The 16,488-nt window shown below is 33.1% G+C and overlaps 1 protein-coding gene across 1 annotated transcript in view; it reads left to right on the top strand.

Moving 5' to 3' along the window:
* LOC149789284 (ribitol-5-phosphate xylosyltransferase 1-like) overlaps nt 1-16,488 on the top strand; it is a 135,697-nt gene that overhangs the window by 15,491 nt on the left and 103,718 nt on the right. The window contains exon 2 of the mRNA XM_089975477.1: nt 14,027-14,209. Within this exon, the coding sequence (XP_089831603.1) occupies nt 14,027-14,209 (183 nt within the window). The remainder of the gene's footprint in view (nt 1-14,026; nt 14,210-16,488) is intronic.

Genomic DNA, 16,488 nt, shown 5'->3' with positions numbered 1-16,488 from the left:
TGCCATAACTAGAGTATCTTATTTACCATGTCCAGAGTGACTTGTTTACCATGTCTAGGGTGCCTTATGTACCATGTCTAGAGTGCCTTATTCACCAGATCTAGGGTGCCTTATTCACCATGTCTTGAATGCCTTATTCACCATGTCTTATTCACCATGTCTTGAATGTCTTATTCACCATGTCTTAAGTGCCTGTTTAGTGCCTTTTTCACCCTGTCTAGAGTGCCTTATTTACGTATCTGTAGTCTTTTTTACCATGTCTAGATTGCATTCTTTACCATGTCTAGAATGCCTTCTTTACCATGTCTAGAGTACCTTATTTTTGCCATGCACACTATAATCTTCTCTTTGCATGTCCTATGACAAGAGCCAGAAAATGAATTCTCTATTTTAAATAGTGAAGAGGTGGAAATGAGATACATTAAGTTTGCATCAGTGATCAGGGACAATATTTAAACTTGATTTGATAAGAAATATCTGAGTGCCTGCTTAATGAATCAGCTGCTGCAATCCATGTTTTGTTCAGCATGGCCATATATGAAAATGCACCTCCAAAGTGAAGAGCAACATAGGTAAAAAGAACCTAGTTCTTATGATTCTGACATCCTTTATGTTAATGTCCTTGTGGGTTTATTAGGATGATTCTGACATCCTTTATGTTAATGTCCTTGTGGGTTTATTGGATGATTCTGATATCCTTTATGTTAATGTCCTTGTGGGTTTATTAGGATGATTCTGACATCCTTTATGTTAATGTCCTTGTGGGTTTATTAGGATGATTCTGACATCCTTTATGTTAATGTCCTTGTGGGTTTATTAGGATGAGCTTCAGCTTCACAAAATTGACTCAGTTACTAAAATTGTTTAAAGCAGATATTTTGTCGGATATGGTACATGGATTAACATAATTGAATTACAAGGGAAGTTTTTGGTTATATTACTGTGTCATGCTTTTCAAAGAATCCATAGAGACAGATGTCATGAATATAGCTGCAGTGTCCCCAGAAGTCTGATATACTTTTTAAAAAAAATATTTTGAAAACATTTAACAAGGGTTTCAATAGCAGCTTGGTTGAGCATTTATATGCTCCAGCCATATGTGAGAAGGAGGGGGTATGTTATGGGTTAATGCCATTTTTTTGCACATGATAGACTATACATGGTGGAAGTATATTTGGTGGAGGAAGAACCAGGAAAACCCTGGGAAGAACCATTGACACACAGGAAGCTACTGGCAAGCTTTTTCACACACCAATGTTGGCTGAGCTCAAAACTAGAACCGATGCACACAGAAGTTAGATGTCAGTGTCTGTAAAGGCAAGCACCTTGGACCACTCGCTCACCCTGGGCCCCAAGAAAGGGGAATGTAGTGTTACACTTGTCATTCCATCACAAAACATTTCATCACATATCTTGTATGCGTCACCGACAGTTTCTTACATTTGTCATTAACATATAATTTCCTAAATCCCTTCATATGAATCATTAAGAAGCTAAGAAAATTAATTCTGTTGTTATGTGTTCATTCTTTCCTTTGACCTTTAAATGGGTCAGGGTCATATGTGTAGACCTTTTAAAGGTTTTGGGTAAAGTTTTTTTTATATTTTAATTTCTTTTGATTTTTGGTACCATAGTTGAGATGAATCATAATGAAGCTAAGTCAATGCATTTTTTGACATGTTGCCTATCCCATTGACCTAGGGTTCATTGGGTTGCAGTCATATATATCAAATCACCTTTTACAGATAAATAATTTGATTGTGGGCTCAGTATGTAGGCTCTAGAATTCTTGTTTTAATTAATTTATGTCTTGGCTAATAAGCATATTTGGACAATTGTTAGATTCAAGACAACCACACCTACACATTAGCTTATAATTATTTTTAATTGTTTATTTCTTTTCAAAGTTTTGCCCCTGTATTACAAAAACATTTACAGTTGCTTTCAAAAGTTTCACATAATTTGCTTGAAAAATATTTTAGTTTTTTACAAATTGAAATTATTCATCTTATATAGAGTATAATTTCAATGTGTTGAATCATCCTAGTAGCAGACATCATCTTAGTCAGACAAACTGTTGGCACAATAGGTGGTATTATGTAAGGGTCGAAACATTCCCCAAAACAAGATTAGCTAGTGGTGGATTTGAATTTTGAATTAACAACAATTGATTGACGGCTGGTTGTAGATGGATTGAGTTTGGGGATTTTATCTGTAGACCTGTTCTACAATTGTTTATAATCAATGTATGTTGAGTTAACACATTATCTTCTTGATTGAAAGTGAGGCTTATAATGCATCTGTTGTGTACCATATATCCTCATAAGTTGAGTCAAACTGCAAACAAATATCCCGATCTACCATAGCATATTGCACCTGCAGATCAGGGTCTGTGTTGTTTGTTCTTCAAATTATTCCTAAATGCAGAGACCCAGATTGGCCAGTGCATTATGTGATGGCAGATCTAGTTCTTTGCAGTTTGGCTTGATTTATAAGTGAATATGTATGGCATGTGTACTAAAGACCCATGGTTGACTATCCTAGCCAAACTGCCTACTTAGTTGTTACTGTCACAAATTTTCCTAAGCTGAGATAAAACATTTAAAATTTAATGAAAAATAAAAATAATTCAAAAAAGTGTGATGATAAATCCATTTTATCTAGCTAGAAAGTATGCTCTTGTTCCAATTCCAAAGGTCAATTACTCAGATAAGTGTGATATGCATCATCAAAACAGACACACAAGCTGGAGGGATTTTACAAAATTAAATGACCTTTAGAAGTTGATAATTACATTATATTATCACTGTTCACAGCATATTGTTTCCTCATTGGATGTTTCAGTAAAGTAATGTTGACACAAGAATACAAAATAATGAAATATTAATGGTGTTTTCCATGAAAATATAAGGTTTTCTGTCAGTTCTTTGAGGAAAGCTACACCAGCTGGTATGTAATAAAGAAGAGATAAGAAAATAAAATTGTTCAAATGTAAAAGCCATAGCTTCAAGAAAACATAATGAATATAGAATGATCATTATATTTTTATGGCAATATTTTGTGTGGACACACCCTCCCTTTTGATATACTGTTGTACTAAATAATCATATGTATAACAATAGAACTGAAATCGGTGTTACTTGAATCAACTAAATACATAAATCCAGTATGTTACATTTATTTAAAAATGAAATATAAACAGTTTATTCAATTAATCATTGGATGATTATCTCATGCTGAAGGCATTCAAATATGCATAAGGTACCTATATGAATCACCATGGCTGGTTTTTATAGCAGTGATACTGGCAAATGACTTTATAAGTTTAGTCTCATTCTTGATTCACTGCCATCATGGGAGACAACTCTTACACGACATTGTTAAATAGGTCAAAGGTTGTTTGGTTTCACCCCATTTTTGTTTTCATGAACTATCATAGCCCAGTTTTGCTTGAAGGTATATAATACATGTAACTCAGTATAAAGTTTCCACTGCTTTTTTTTTCTTCTCACTTTTGTGAATTCGTTTAATAACATTATAACATGTGATTCACAAGCAGTGTACATTTCAATACTTGAAATAGAGTTACAGATATACACAGACCCATTTAATGAGATAACAATATATGCTCTCTACAAGGGACATAAAAAAATTATCATTTACGCTTGTATATGGGTCACGCAGTTTGTATTGTAAAGATAATTTTATGACTGCTAGTAATTCCATACACTATAGCAGTTTTTGATCTTATTTACTATTGCTCCAACCCCCACATTTGCCCTTGTATTTGCCAGATAGGTCACAGTGGTATGAAAGGTGATGTAACACCTGGTTCCATATTCTATGATTACAGTATTAGATCATGCTGCATGTGGGGGAAAAAATAAAACTGCTGAGACAAGTCAAGTGACAATTAATGACCTAATTTCTGGACCAAAGTTCCAGCTGATTTAACAGTATGGCCCTATATTGTTTTCTAAAGCTGCTTTTTTCAAAGTCATCTTAAAAACTACAAGACCAGTCTCAACCAAACTTTGCAGAGAGCTTACAGGCATAAAGGTTTTTCAGAATTTGGCAGCTATTACTTTAATTTCAAATAGCATTCAAACAAGTTCTTTCTCAACATTCCACAAGTCAGAATTTTGACAGAAAGCTTATAAACTATGCCATCATCCAACATTGTCCACCATTAAAGAAAAATAGAAAACATGTTGAATGAGTTATTCAAAAAAAAGTACACAACAAAATTTGACAATGCATTGTGACATAGAGCCATTTCAGGTTTGTAAATTTGACAAAATGTATTGTGACATGGAGCCATTTCAGGTTTGTAAATTTGACAGAATGCATTGTGGCATAGAGTCACTTCAGGTTTGTAAATTTGATATCAGTCTACTATCAGATTATAAAAACTGTTGAATGACTTCTTAAAAACCTCAGAACAGAATTTGACTACAAGCACATACGAAGCCTTAGAAACTTGTACAAACAATATTCATATTTCATCAAGTATGGATGCTTTTACTAAAGATCGATCAATTTTTAAATGGCTTCGCAAAAACCTCTGAACCAAATCAGATCATATTTTACAGAAAGCAGGTCCTCACATGATGGCCTTTTAAATATTCACCAATAATACAGGTCTACTTTCGAATATGGCCACCTTTTCAAAATAGTAGAAAAACATTTTAATAAAATTCTCAAAAACTGGAACAGAATTTGACCAATTTTGAAAGACTTAATCATGGCTAGAATGCTGTTGAAATTTGTATAGATGATGTTAATCCATCATAAATAATTCTACATGACTGAAAATTATTTTAAAAAATTGAACTTCTTAAACTCACCTAAACAAAAGTTTACCAGATTTAACAGAAAGCATTCTTATAGACAGGCCTTGCAGTTTTCCAGAATTTGTGCCAGTCCACAATTCAATATGACCATTGTTATGATAGAAAAAGCTTTAAAAATCTTTCCAAAAACTGGTAATCAGAAGTCCAGCAAATTTTTCATAAAACATCTTAGCATAAATCTTTCATGTTTGCACAAATAATGCCAAAAAATTATTCCAATCTGCCATCCACGGGCTGCAATTTCGAAAAAATTAGAACCTTACAGTGTCAAAAAGCATCATACCAATGCAGATTTTACGCCCAGTCACCTGACACTTGGCTTTTAGATTCATGTAGATTTAAGCCAGGTGAGCTACTTCAGGCTCACTTGGGTCACTTGTCTGATTAACATTAGGAAAATTGCTGGAAATATATTGATGTGGGTTGTATAAATACATTGTATGTATATATTCTCAGGTGAAAATTAAATGTGCTTTTAAGATTTTATACATTTGTTTTTTTCCTTTTTCCATAAGAAAAAGTGTAAGGAGAAATAATAAGAAATGTCTGAAAGGTACCAGTGCATATTTATATGGCTTAATGGTACATCAGAACATGCCTGGCTATATGATGCCAATTAAAAATGCAGCTTAAGAAATACCAAGGGAGAAATAATACTTTAGAAAGATATTTATCATTCCAAATAAATATGTATGGTCCTTAAAGATAAATAAAGATGGATGGGACCTTTTGTGGCCATTTATTTATGTTTGCTGATATTACTGTTTTTGAAGTGTGTGACTAAACCAAATATGAAACTACTGCTGTCAATGAAATTAGTGAGAGCCATTTCATTGCAGATCTCTCCATACAATACATTGGAGCAGAGATTGGTTGAATAATGGGTTGGTTTTCTTCCATTCAACTTTTCAAAGATTTTGAAGAATATGAACTAAGGTGGTATTAGTCTAGGTCAAAATCTTATTCATTTTTGTCTCACCTGCATAAAAGCCATGTTTATGTTGTAAAATGTCATTCATGGGCAGTGTTTATAGTGGTTTAATGACTAAACTTCATATGAGTGTTTTCTAGGTTTATGAAAATTGATTCTCTCTGAGTCTTGCTTCAAAGAAATTTGTTATATTTAAGACGCTGTGCCTAAATTGTAAAACTCTTACAATAAATTTACTTCTTTTCATTTAAGATTAGTTTTCATTGTGCATTGTATGTCTGCATTATGTCATGAATATCATCATATCCTCTGGTGCCTGAGTAAGCTTAATTTGTTTTCCAAAATTGGAGAGTAGCTGCCTACAGAGACATGTATTGGAAGAATGACCATGGCTTCCTGAGTCACAACCAATTCATGAAATGGGTCCAATCTTAAAAATGATTGTATCCTAATGTAATATTATATAGTGTGCAGGTAATTTGGATTTTTTAAATTTAAATATGAAATTGATGGTAAACCATGATCTGTGGATGTGTTATGCAAGCATAAAATACTGCTCATGGCATTAAGCACCTGACCATATTTCTGTTTCAATTATTTCAAGTGCTCTAACATGAAAAACAAATAAATGTTTTGGTAATAAAGACATTGCAGTTTGCTTTTGCACAAAATGTTGTTTTAAAAGATCGTTATTTCATTTATACTCATATTAAAAAATACAGTATTTATAGTAGAAACACATGTAAGTTATGTTTAGTTGGTTTTTACTAGCATTTACACCAAAAGACAATTTACTGTTAGGACACAAAAATATGTACAAGACTTTCACTATCCTTTGAGAATAACAGACAGAGACTAAGACAAGAATAACAGATAGCAATTAAGACAGACAAGGACTGTGAGAATACTAGACTGTATTAAGACTGAGAATAACAGACTTGATTAAACTGAGAATAACAAACTGGATTAAGACTGTGAGAGTAACAGACTGGATTCAGACTGTGAGAGTAACAGACTGGAAAGACTGAGAATAACAGACTGGATTCAGACTGTGAGAATAACAGACTGGATTAAGACTGAGAATAACAGACTGGATTCAGATTGTAATAATAACTTACTGAGATTAAGACTAAGAAAAGGTACTGAGATTATATCTATGAGATGCGATTTAGAAATTTTTTGTTCTCACTCTATGGAATATTTTAAAAGTTTGGTTTAAGAAGTATATATTTAAATGGCAGGTTGATAATGCTTTTCTAAAGCTATATATCATTCTTTTTATTCCTCCATAAAGTAATAATGATATCTGGATGACATCTTTATGGTTCAGCTGCATTCAGTTTATGTAAATATTGTTATATGCATGCTATAGATGATATGATATGGACATTTATTAACTTTGGTACAATGCCTTTAGGATACCATATGTGCCAACTTACAAGTCAAGTCCAGCTGCAGATTGCACTCTGCACAGACCCAGATCTGCATTCATGTAATGCACCTGCAATCTGGGTTTGTGTAGTTTTGTTAAGGGTAATCAGTAAAACGAATGACACAGACACAGATCTGCAGGTGCTATGTCAGATTGGGATCTTCGTTGTTTTCAGTTTTACTTGACTTATAAGCGAATATATATGGTAGTTCAAAGATGAACTGGCAGTTTCTAATTTGTATATGGTTTATAAAACCTTTGGGCAAATTAGAGAGAAGGTGACAAAAAACAGGGTGTAAATGCTTTTAAATATGCCAGACATCAGTACAGTATATACTCACTTATATGTCAAGTGAAGCTGCAAACAACAAAGATTTGGACCTGCTGTAGCATGATGTGCCTGCAGATCAGGACCTATGTTTGTTCTACTGATTACTCCTAACAAATTGCACAGACCCAGATCTGCTGGTGCATTATATGATGGTGGATCTGGGTCTGTGCTGTTTGCAGTTGGACTGGTCTTATAAGTGAATGTATATGGTTATATATATATATTTTATGAATTTAGTAATTCCTGTCAGTACTTGTAAGTGTTATTAGTTAAAAATACTGCTTGAATGAATATCTTTCGTTTTCATGTATAAAAAAATGGATAGTGCAAAGCAGTGTTGCAAAAACACACAGATATTAAATTAAATTAATAAAAAAGATTGGAGATGAATACTAACTGTTAAACAATCTCAAATTCAAAATGGTTTCTAAAGTTACTGCCATGGTTTTGTGGATATTATTCTATACTTATTTCAGATCCCCTTTTATAACTTTACAATGAATTGAATTGCCATAATTTATTGTAATTATTACATACACTATATGAATGAGTACATCATTGAATTGTGTGTGCCTTTACATAATGGCATGATACTGTAATTATTACATACACTATATGAATGAGTACATCGTTGAATCATGTGTGCCTTTACATAATGGCATGATACTGTAATTATTACATACACTATATGGATGAGTACATCATTGAATCATGTGTGCCTTTACATAATGGCATGATACTGTAATTATTACATACACTATATGGATGAGTACATCATTGAATCATGTGTGCCTTTACATAATGGCATGATACTGTAATTATTACATACACTATATGGATGAGTACATCATTGAATCATGTGTGCCTTTACATAATGGCATGATACTGTAATTATTACATACACTATATGGATGAGTACATCATTGAATCATGTGTGCCTTTACATAATGGCATGACACTGTAATTATTACATACACTATATGAATGAGTACATCATTGAATCATGTGTGCCTTTACATAATGGCATGATACTGTAATTATTACATACACTATATGGATGAGTACATCATTGAATCATGTGTGCCTTTACATAATGGCATGATACTGTAATGATTACATACACTATATGGATGAGTACATCATTGAATCATGTGTGCCTTTACATAATGGCATGATACTGTAATTATTACATACACTATATGAATGAGTACATCATTGAATCATGTGTGCCTTTACATAATGGCATGATACTGAAGCCTGTACCTTGTTTATGTTTGCATAATGGCATCTTTACTAATCATTAGGAGCAAATAGAGACAGCACAGGTTTTAGAAAATGGAGAAAACTTACGGATATAATGAATGGAAAGCACAGTTGTTTGAATGTGCTAGGAATACTGGATACATATTAATCTGTATACCAGCTTGTACTCAAGTCCATCTGCAAAGATCCAGGTTTGCTGTTGCATAGTATGCTGGCAGATCTGGGTCTATATCCTTTGTAGTTATCAGTAGAACAAACAACATAGATCCTAATCTGCCTGGGCATTATGCTAAAGTAGATTATGGTCTGTGTTATTTGCAGTTGGACTTGGAGATTATACATGGTTTTTCAGTTTGACGTATGTTATTTAAATTAGTACAAAACTTTCTTGCCATTTAGTTGAAACTGTATGATGTTGTATTTTCAACCCCTACAGTGGGATTTGCATTTCCATTCTGGTATCTCTTCAAAACTACTTCCTGCATAGCAGCATTTCTACTCATTGTATTGGTAAAAGTAGGTCACAATAGATATAGTACATGAGCTCCTATCAACCATAGCTTATATTACCAACCAGTTCTATGTTTAGGTTCTATATATTTTAATATTACTATTTCTGAATGTCTTGCTATTGCCATCCAAAGACATGCAGAATATATGGTAATCAAGAAACAACCACAAGGGGTAGTAGTGGTGGTATGTGTGTGTGTCCAGAATAGCATACAGTTGACCCTCACTACAAAGTTTCTCAGTGTAGCACATACCCTCAGTATAATGTAGGCATGGTCATGGAACCCATTACACTGGTTGATTTGTTTTTCCATATAATATATCCACGTATTAGGTAACCTTACCTATATCACAGTTCTTATGGCTCCTCTGAATATCGTTATAGTTAGAGATGAATGTATTGTGTTGACATGCTACCTTTGCACCTTCATGGACCTGTCTTGAAACCCTGAATATGACACGCGATAGGATATCTCTTTACCCATCCAAAGTTGGTAGTATCCTTTGGGTGAGTTTTTTGCACTCCAGAGATCACTGTACTATACCCTTGTGGTTTTTGTCAGAACTTTAGCATTGATTGTCCCATCAAGAATAACAGCACGACTTATATACAACTTTTGAAGCAATGGGAAGTCACCACCAGATTTCCCACCATTTTCTGAGTCAGGAATTATTCCATTTGAGTCAGAGAAAAATCCTATACATTTCATCTGACATGTCGGAATCGGTAATATAAGATTAAAACAATAAAAACAGATAAGTTTATTTCTGTTATTAAGTGATCATACTGAATGAAATGAGGACAGAGTGGAGTATATTATGTTATGTCATCAATTAGACTGTTAACACATTTTTCTATTCATAATAACTACAGTTCTCCAACACCCAGATACCAAACAACGTGGATGGCTTGTACTGGAGATAGAGATGAAGCTTATCAATTTTGAGGTTAGAAGGTCAACGGTGAAGGTCACTGACTGAAAGGTGATCATTTTAAATACAATAGCATTAGATCTTCATTGCAGACCTGGACCAGACTTAGTGGACAACTTGAACTTTTGGTAAGGAAGAGGGTATGGATTGAGGGATCAAAAGGCATAAGGTGAAGGTCAGAGTAACTGAAAGAAAAACTGGTTTCTGCACAAAAACTTTAGTTCTGCATCACATACCAGGACCACACTTTGTGGATGGCTTACATTTGCGATGGGGTTCAAGAAGCCTATCAATTTGGGAGTAAAACAGGTTGAGGTCATCTGTGTCTGAAAGAAGAAAATTAGTTTCTTTAAGAAAATTCAGTTCACCTCCATGTTCCTTTTCCAAACTTTGTAGATAACTTTTACATTATGTAATAAATAAGCCTATTGATTGTAGTGTCAAGCAAAGATCAGTGCCACTGTGACTAAAAGAAGAAAAATTGATTTTGCATAATAACTTTAGTTCAGTACCTTGATTAAAGTTTGGATGTCTTGCACTTGATGTAACGAAGAGACTGTTTAATGGGGGGGGGGGGCAAAAGCTCAAAGATTAAAGGTCATGATATGAGAGGAGGAAAATTGAGTTTTGCAAAATAACTTTCAAGAGTGAGTTCCAGTATCATACTTTGTGGATGGCTTGCACTTTGGCCAATATAGAAGAAAATAGATTCTGGGTTCTAAGGTCAGAGGTCATTGTCAAGGTTAAGACTAATAAGAATTGAGGGTTTCATCACAGTGATCTCTAGTATCATGCATACTGTATGTGCTTACTTATAAGCTTATACTTACTTATGTGCTTACTGTATGTGCTTACTTATTATGCACCAGTGGGTCTGAGCCTGTTCAGTTTGTTAGGAGTAATCATTAGACCAAGCAACATATACCCTGGTGTGCAGGTGCATTTTGATATGGCAGTTTAGTATCTTTGTTGTTTGCATTGAACTTATATGTGAGTATGTATGGTACCCTACTAGTACCAACATAGTTGACTAGTAGAACATATAACATCATGTTTGCAGTGGGCTTGTTTTTTATTACTTTCATCAATTAAGCACTTTTGTGTACACATGCTCACTTGTTCTTCTGTACACCAATCCAGAATACCTTTTTTGTATGCTTATTTCTTATATTTGCCTGTACAAATGTAGATAATTGAGGGTCACAAGGGAGATTAGCTTTTGTACTAACTTTGTTGTCATCATAAAATAAGGACATTATTATTATTATTATTATTATTATTATTATTATATTTTTACATGTATTATTATGTTGTTGTTGATATTTGTATATTATCATCATCATTATTATCATTTCTAGTGCCCAAAAATATACCAATTGAAAGGAGAATGTGTTCTGTCAGAAATCATGTTTTATATCCATATAATTTTGATTGCACACCTCATGAATGAATGTCAGTCGCCACTGTGCAGTTTAATATGATTGCATCAGGTATTGGTTTGTTCATGCTATTTTAACTTAGGCTATACGTATTATTAGAAATTGCCTCACAACAAGCTAAATATAAAAAAATGTTTATAAGCTATATAAGTTTGAATAAATGAATAAACTTGTACATTTTCTGAGCAGAGATATACATGATGAAGTCCCTTTGCTTAATGTCTTGTGCATTATAATTTGGGAGAAACACTACAGATTTACAATATACAAGAAGGCAGATGTGTAGGATGCAGTTAGCAACATTTCTTTTGAATGGATTAATGGAGGCTTTAAACAGCCTGCCTTGGTCCCCCCCCACAACCCCAGTGAATTTACCTGTTCTTTCGAACTCTTAACCTTGTTTAAGTCATTTTGTAAAGGCAAGACATTGTTTCAGTTTATGAATTTTCATTTTATGGATAATCTTGGAAAATAATATTTTTCATGCTTCAATCAGTTGTCTGTACTAGTGCATATAATACAACAATGATGATTGACTGTACTAGTAATAATGTATTTACTAGTACTTGTAGAGATAACTTATATGAAAGTCAGTCATCATCATATTGTATTTACTAGTACAGTCAATCATCATTGTATTGTATTTACTAGTACAGTCAATCATCATCGTATTTACTAGTACAGTCAATTGTCATCGTATTGTATTTACTAGTACAGTCAATTGTCATCGTATTGTATTTACTAGTACAGTCAGTCATCATCATATTGTATTTACTAGTACAGTCAATCATCATCGTATTGTATTTACTAGTACAATCAATCATCATCATATTGTATTTACTAGTACAGTCAATCATCATCGTATTGTTTTTACTAGTACAGTCAATTGTCATCGTATTGTATTTACTAGTACAGTCAGTCATCATTATATTGTATTTACTAGTACAGTCGAATCATCATCATATTGTATTTACTAGTACAGTCAATCATCATCGTATTGTATTTACTAGTACAGTCAATCATCACTGTATTGTATTTACTAGTACAGTCAATCATCATCGTATTGTATTTACTAGTACAGTCAATTGTCATCGTATTGTATTTACTAGTACAGTCAATTATCATCGTATTGTATTTACTAGTGCAGTCAATAATCATTGTCATATTGTATTTACTAGTGCAGTCAGTCATCACTGTCATGTTGTATTTACTAGTGTAGTCAATCATCATCGTACTGTATTTACTAGTACAGTCAATCATCATTGTCATATTGTATTTACTAGTGCAGTCAATCATCGTATTGTATTTACTAGTACAGTCAATCATCATCATATTGTATTTACTAGTACAGTCTATCATCATTGTATTGTATTTACTAGTACAATCAATCATCATCATATTGTATTTACTAGTACAATCAATCATCATCATATTGTATTTACTAGTGCAGTCAATAATCATTGTCGTATTGTATTTACTAGTGCAGTCAATAATCACTGTCCTATTGCATTTACTAGTGCAGTCAATCATCATTGTCATATTGTATTTACTAGTGCAGTCAATCATCATTGTCGTATTGTATTTACTAGTGCAGTCAATAATCATTGTCGTATTGTATTTACTAGTGCAGTCAATCATCATTGTCATATTGTATTTACTAGTACAATCAATCATCATCATATTGTATTTACTAGTGCAGTCAATAATCATTGTCCTATTGCATTTACTAGTGCAGTCAATCATCATTGTCCTATTGCATTTACTAGTGCAGTCAATCATCATTGTCATATTGTATTTACTAGTACAGTACTGACTGCACTAGTAAGAACAATATGACATGGATTAACTGTACTAGTAAATATAATATGACAGTGATTGCACTAGTAAACACAATATGACACTGATTGACTGCATTAGTAAATACAATATGACAGTGATTGACTGCACTAGTAAATACAATATGACAGTGATTGACTGCATTCCATTTGAAACTTTTTCATTCCAATTTTCAATTTGTCATTTTACATTTTATTCCAGTGTCAGTAGCAAAATTAATCTAGAATAGAATTAGAGCTTCATCCAGGAACCATGGTTAATGGTTAGTATTTAACAGAATGCAGTATGAAGAAGTTCTTGCCTCTGTCTGTATGTGGACAAATACAAACAGTTTTTGTGAAGATGTTGATAGGTAGGGTTGGTATCAGACATGGATTTGGAACATTTGCTACTGGGTAAATCACACATATTTTGCTACTTTAAGCCCCAGGATCTGGTACTTGCTATTCGTAGATTTAAACTCAGAAAAAATGTAAATGCTTGCCATTTTGGTTACAGCTTTAGATGATGATGAGGACTGGAACCCTTGGGGAGAAGAGTTTGAGAGTGAGCAGTCAGAGTTGCCACACCATGAGCCACCAAAGATATTGTGGAACCTGGAGCCACACAGACCAGAATTCAAGGTCAAGGCCAATAGGTCGAAGGAGATGATAGTAGAGATATGGGGAAAAGCTGCAATTGGTAAGTCCAGTTTTTTATCAGATTGCCAGACATGCTGCAAAAGCATCACTTCTCTTGCAACAGTGATGCTATTTTCAACAATTATATAATTTTGTGTAAAGTTTATGAAAGTTATATTAATAACATAAATGTCATAAATAACAAAAGTTATGTCTTATAACACAAATCAAATACGATGTCATATAATAACCCAAAAGTCATGTCATATAATAATAGCACATGTCATGTCACATAATAACATAAAAGTCTTGTCTTATAATAACATGAGCTATATCATATAATAACAGAAGTCATGTCTTATTATAACATAAAGATCTTGTCTTAAATTAACACAAGCCTTGTCATAATAAGTTTTGTCACATATTAACACAAGTCATGTGATATAATAACATAAAAGGCTTGTCACATAATGTAACAAGTCATTTATTTAAATCTGTGTCCATAGGTATTAAATATATTTTGGGATTTAAACATGAACAATACATAGATCACATAGCCTCAGAGATGACAAGATTCAACAAAACAGAAACAAAAGTATTTTCCATGTCACTGTTTGAGTTCTCTCACTTCATGGTGGAATATAACATCTTTGCAGTACTCCTTATTTTTGTGTGTAGATTATGTATTTGACCATTTGTCTCACTCCACAATTAGCATTATCTTGTGTCTGTACTAAATAATGGAAACTGAAAATCAGTAATTACCATGAAAGTACATGACAATTGCTTCCAGTTATTATTAGCTTAATGTCTGTGTCAGTATTACAAAAAGTCAATTAGATTTTTTTCCTCAAAATTCAAGTACATTATTTTGGTTCTTGTTTGCCATAATCACTACACCTTTTGTTCAAGATTTATAACAGTTGTTAAGTATAAGCACATGGCATTGTGTGATAGAGGGCATTTTATGACTCAGTCAACTAATTATACAGTGATCTAATTTCAGCAGGGTACCAGTCTCCAAATCAGGAAACATTGTATATAGCACTTAGTACTTAATGGTCAGTCATTGGCTTTAATGTCAGTATGGACATTTTCTTTTGCTATTTTCTGAGACTTTGAGCAAAGAATATCAATGTTTACATAGATCTTGTCACTAAATTTACGTAAATTTGATTATTTCCAGCGGGAAAAAAAAATTATCTTGTGTCTGTCCAGTGTAAGACTGTTGATAAAACCTCACATATGAAGAAAATCTTCAAAACGTAAATTTTTCAAGCTTTTTGTTACAGATTTAGTGTGGACATGGAATAATTATCTCCAATAAAATTGACTCCAAATCAAATAAATTCCTTAAATGTACAATTAAAATTAGTGATGAGTTTGATTATCCAAAATTACCCACTGAATTACCTCCCTTGACAAATGCTGTTGTATATGACAGAATTCAAGAAATAGCCAATCAGCTGCTAATGAGAGGTGTATTGATTGCATGGTTAAGTAAAAATAGATTTTGTGCAGCATATGGTCACAAAAAAATGCATAAGTAGGAATCTTTTGATTATACTGTTTCAAACGAAGAAGTATTGTGAAGTGCTTTCAGGGCACAGTCCCTACTATTCATTTTTTCCCCAGCATATTACAAATGATCAAATCATCGTGAATCCTTCTGATGTGTTGACAGATGGATTTAGATATATCATTTAGTCAATGATCAGGGAAAATTAGCTATAGAGATAGGTCACTACAGAGGATAAGAAGAATATGGAAATTCAAGTCATCTTTCACAGAAACTTTGAATTGCCAGTGTTTCTTCATTACACCTTATTTTTGCTTGATAGTTATAAGATGGAGAAAAAGAGTAGAACATCAGAAAATATGTGTAGCGTTTACTGTTATCCCACTTCTGTATTGGACATTTAGCTTGAAAATATGTGTAGCATTTACTGTTATCCCACTTCTGTATTGGACATTTAGCTTGAAAATATGTGTAGTGTTTACTGTTATCCCACTTCTGTATTGGACATTTAGCTTGAAAAGATGCAGAGACCACCCCATTTTGATTGTTAAGAAATGTTGTGCCTACTTTATTAACTTTATTGAAAAATTACAATTTTTAGTATGTACTGATGTATCTAATGCACTATTTCCTCTGATGTTCACATTGAAGTTTATGGAGAATCTATATTGCCATTTGAGTCTATAAACAAATCTTTAATCACAGCCAAAACTTATCCATCACTGTTGTGTAGCTTTTACTTTTTGTGTCCAGTCATGCACCTCACTTGACCATGCATAGAACAGTCATCTTTTTCAAGGAATCTCTGTTTATGGTTGTGT

This window comes from Sinohyriopsis cumingii, chromosome 11 (assembly GCF_028554795.1).
Source record: "Sinohyriopsis cumingii isolate HCF-2022 chromosome 11, ASM2855479v2, whole genome shotgun sequence".
NCBI lineage: Eukaryota > Metazoa > Mollusca > Bivalvia > Unionida > Unionidae > Sinohyriopsis > Sinohyriopsis cumingii.
The sequence above is the reverse complement of the archived record's forward strand: the minus strand, read 5'-3'. Positions and strand labels throughout refer to the sequence as shown.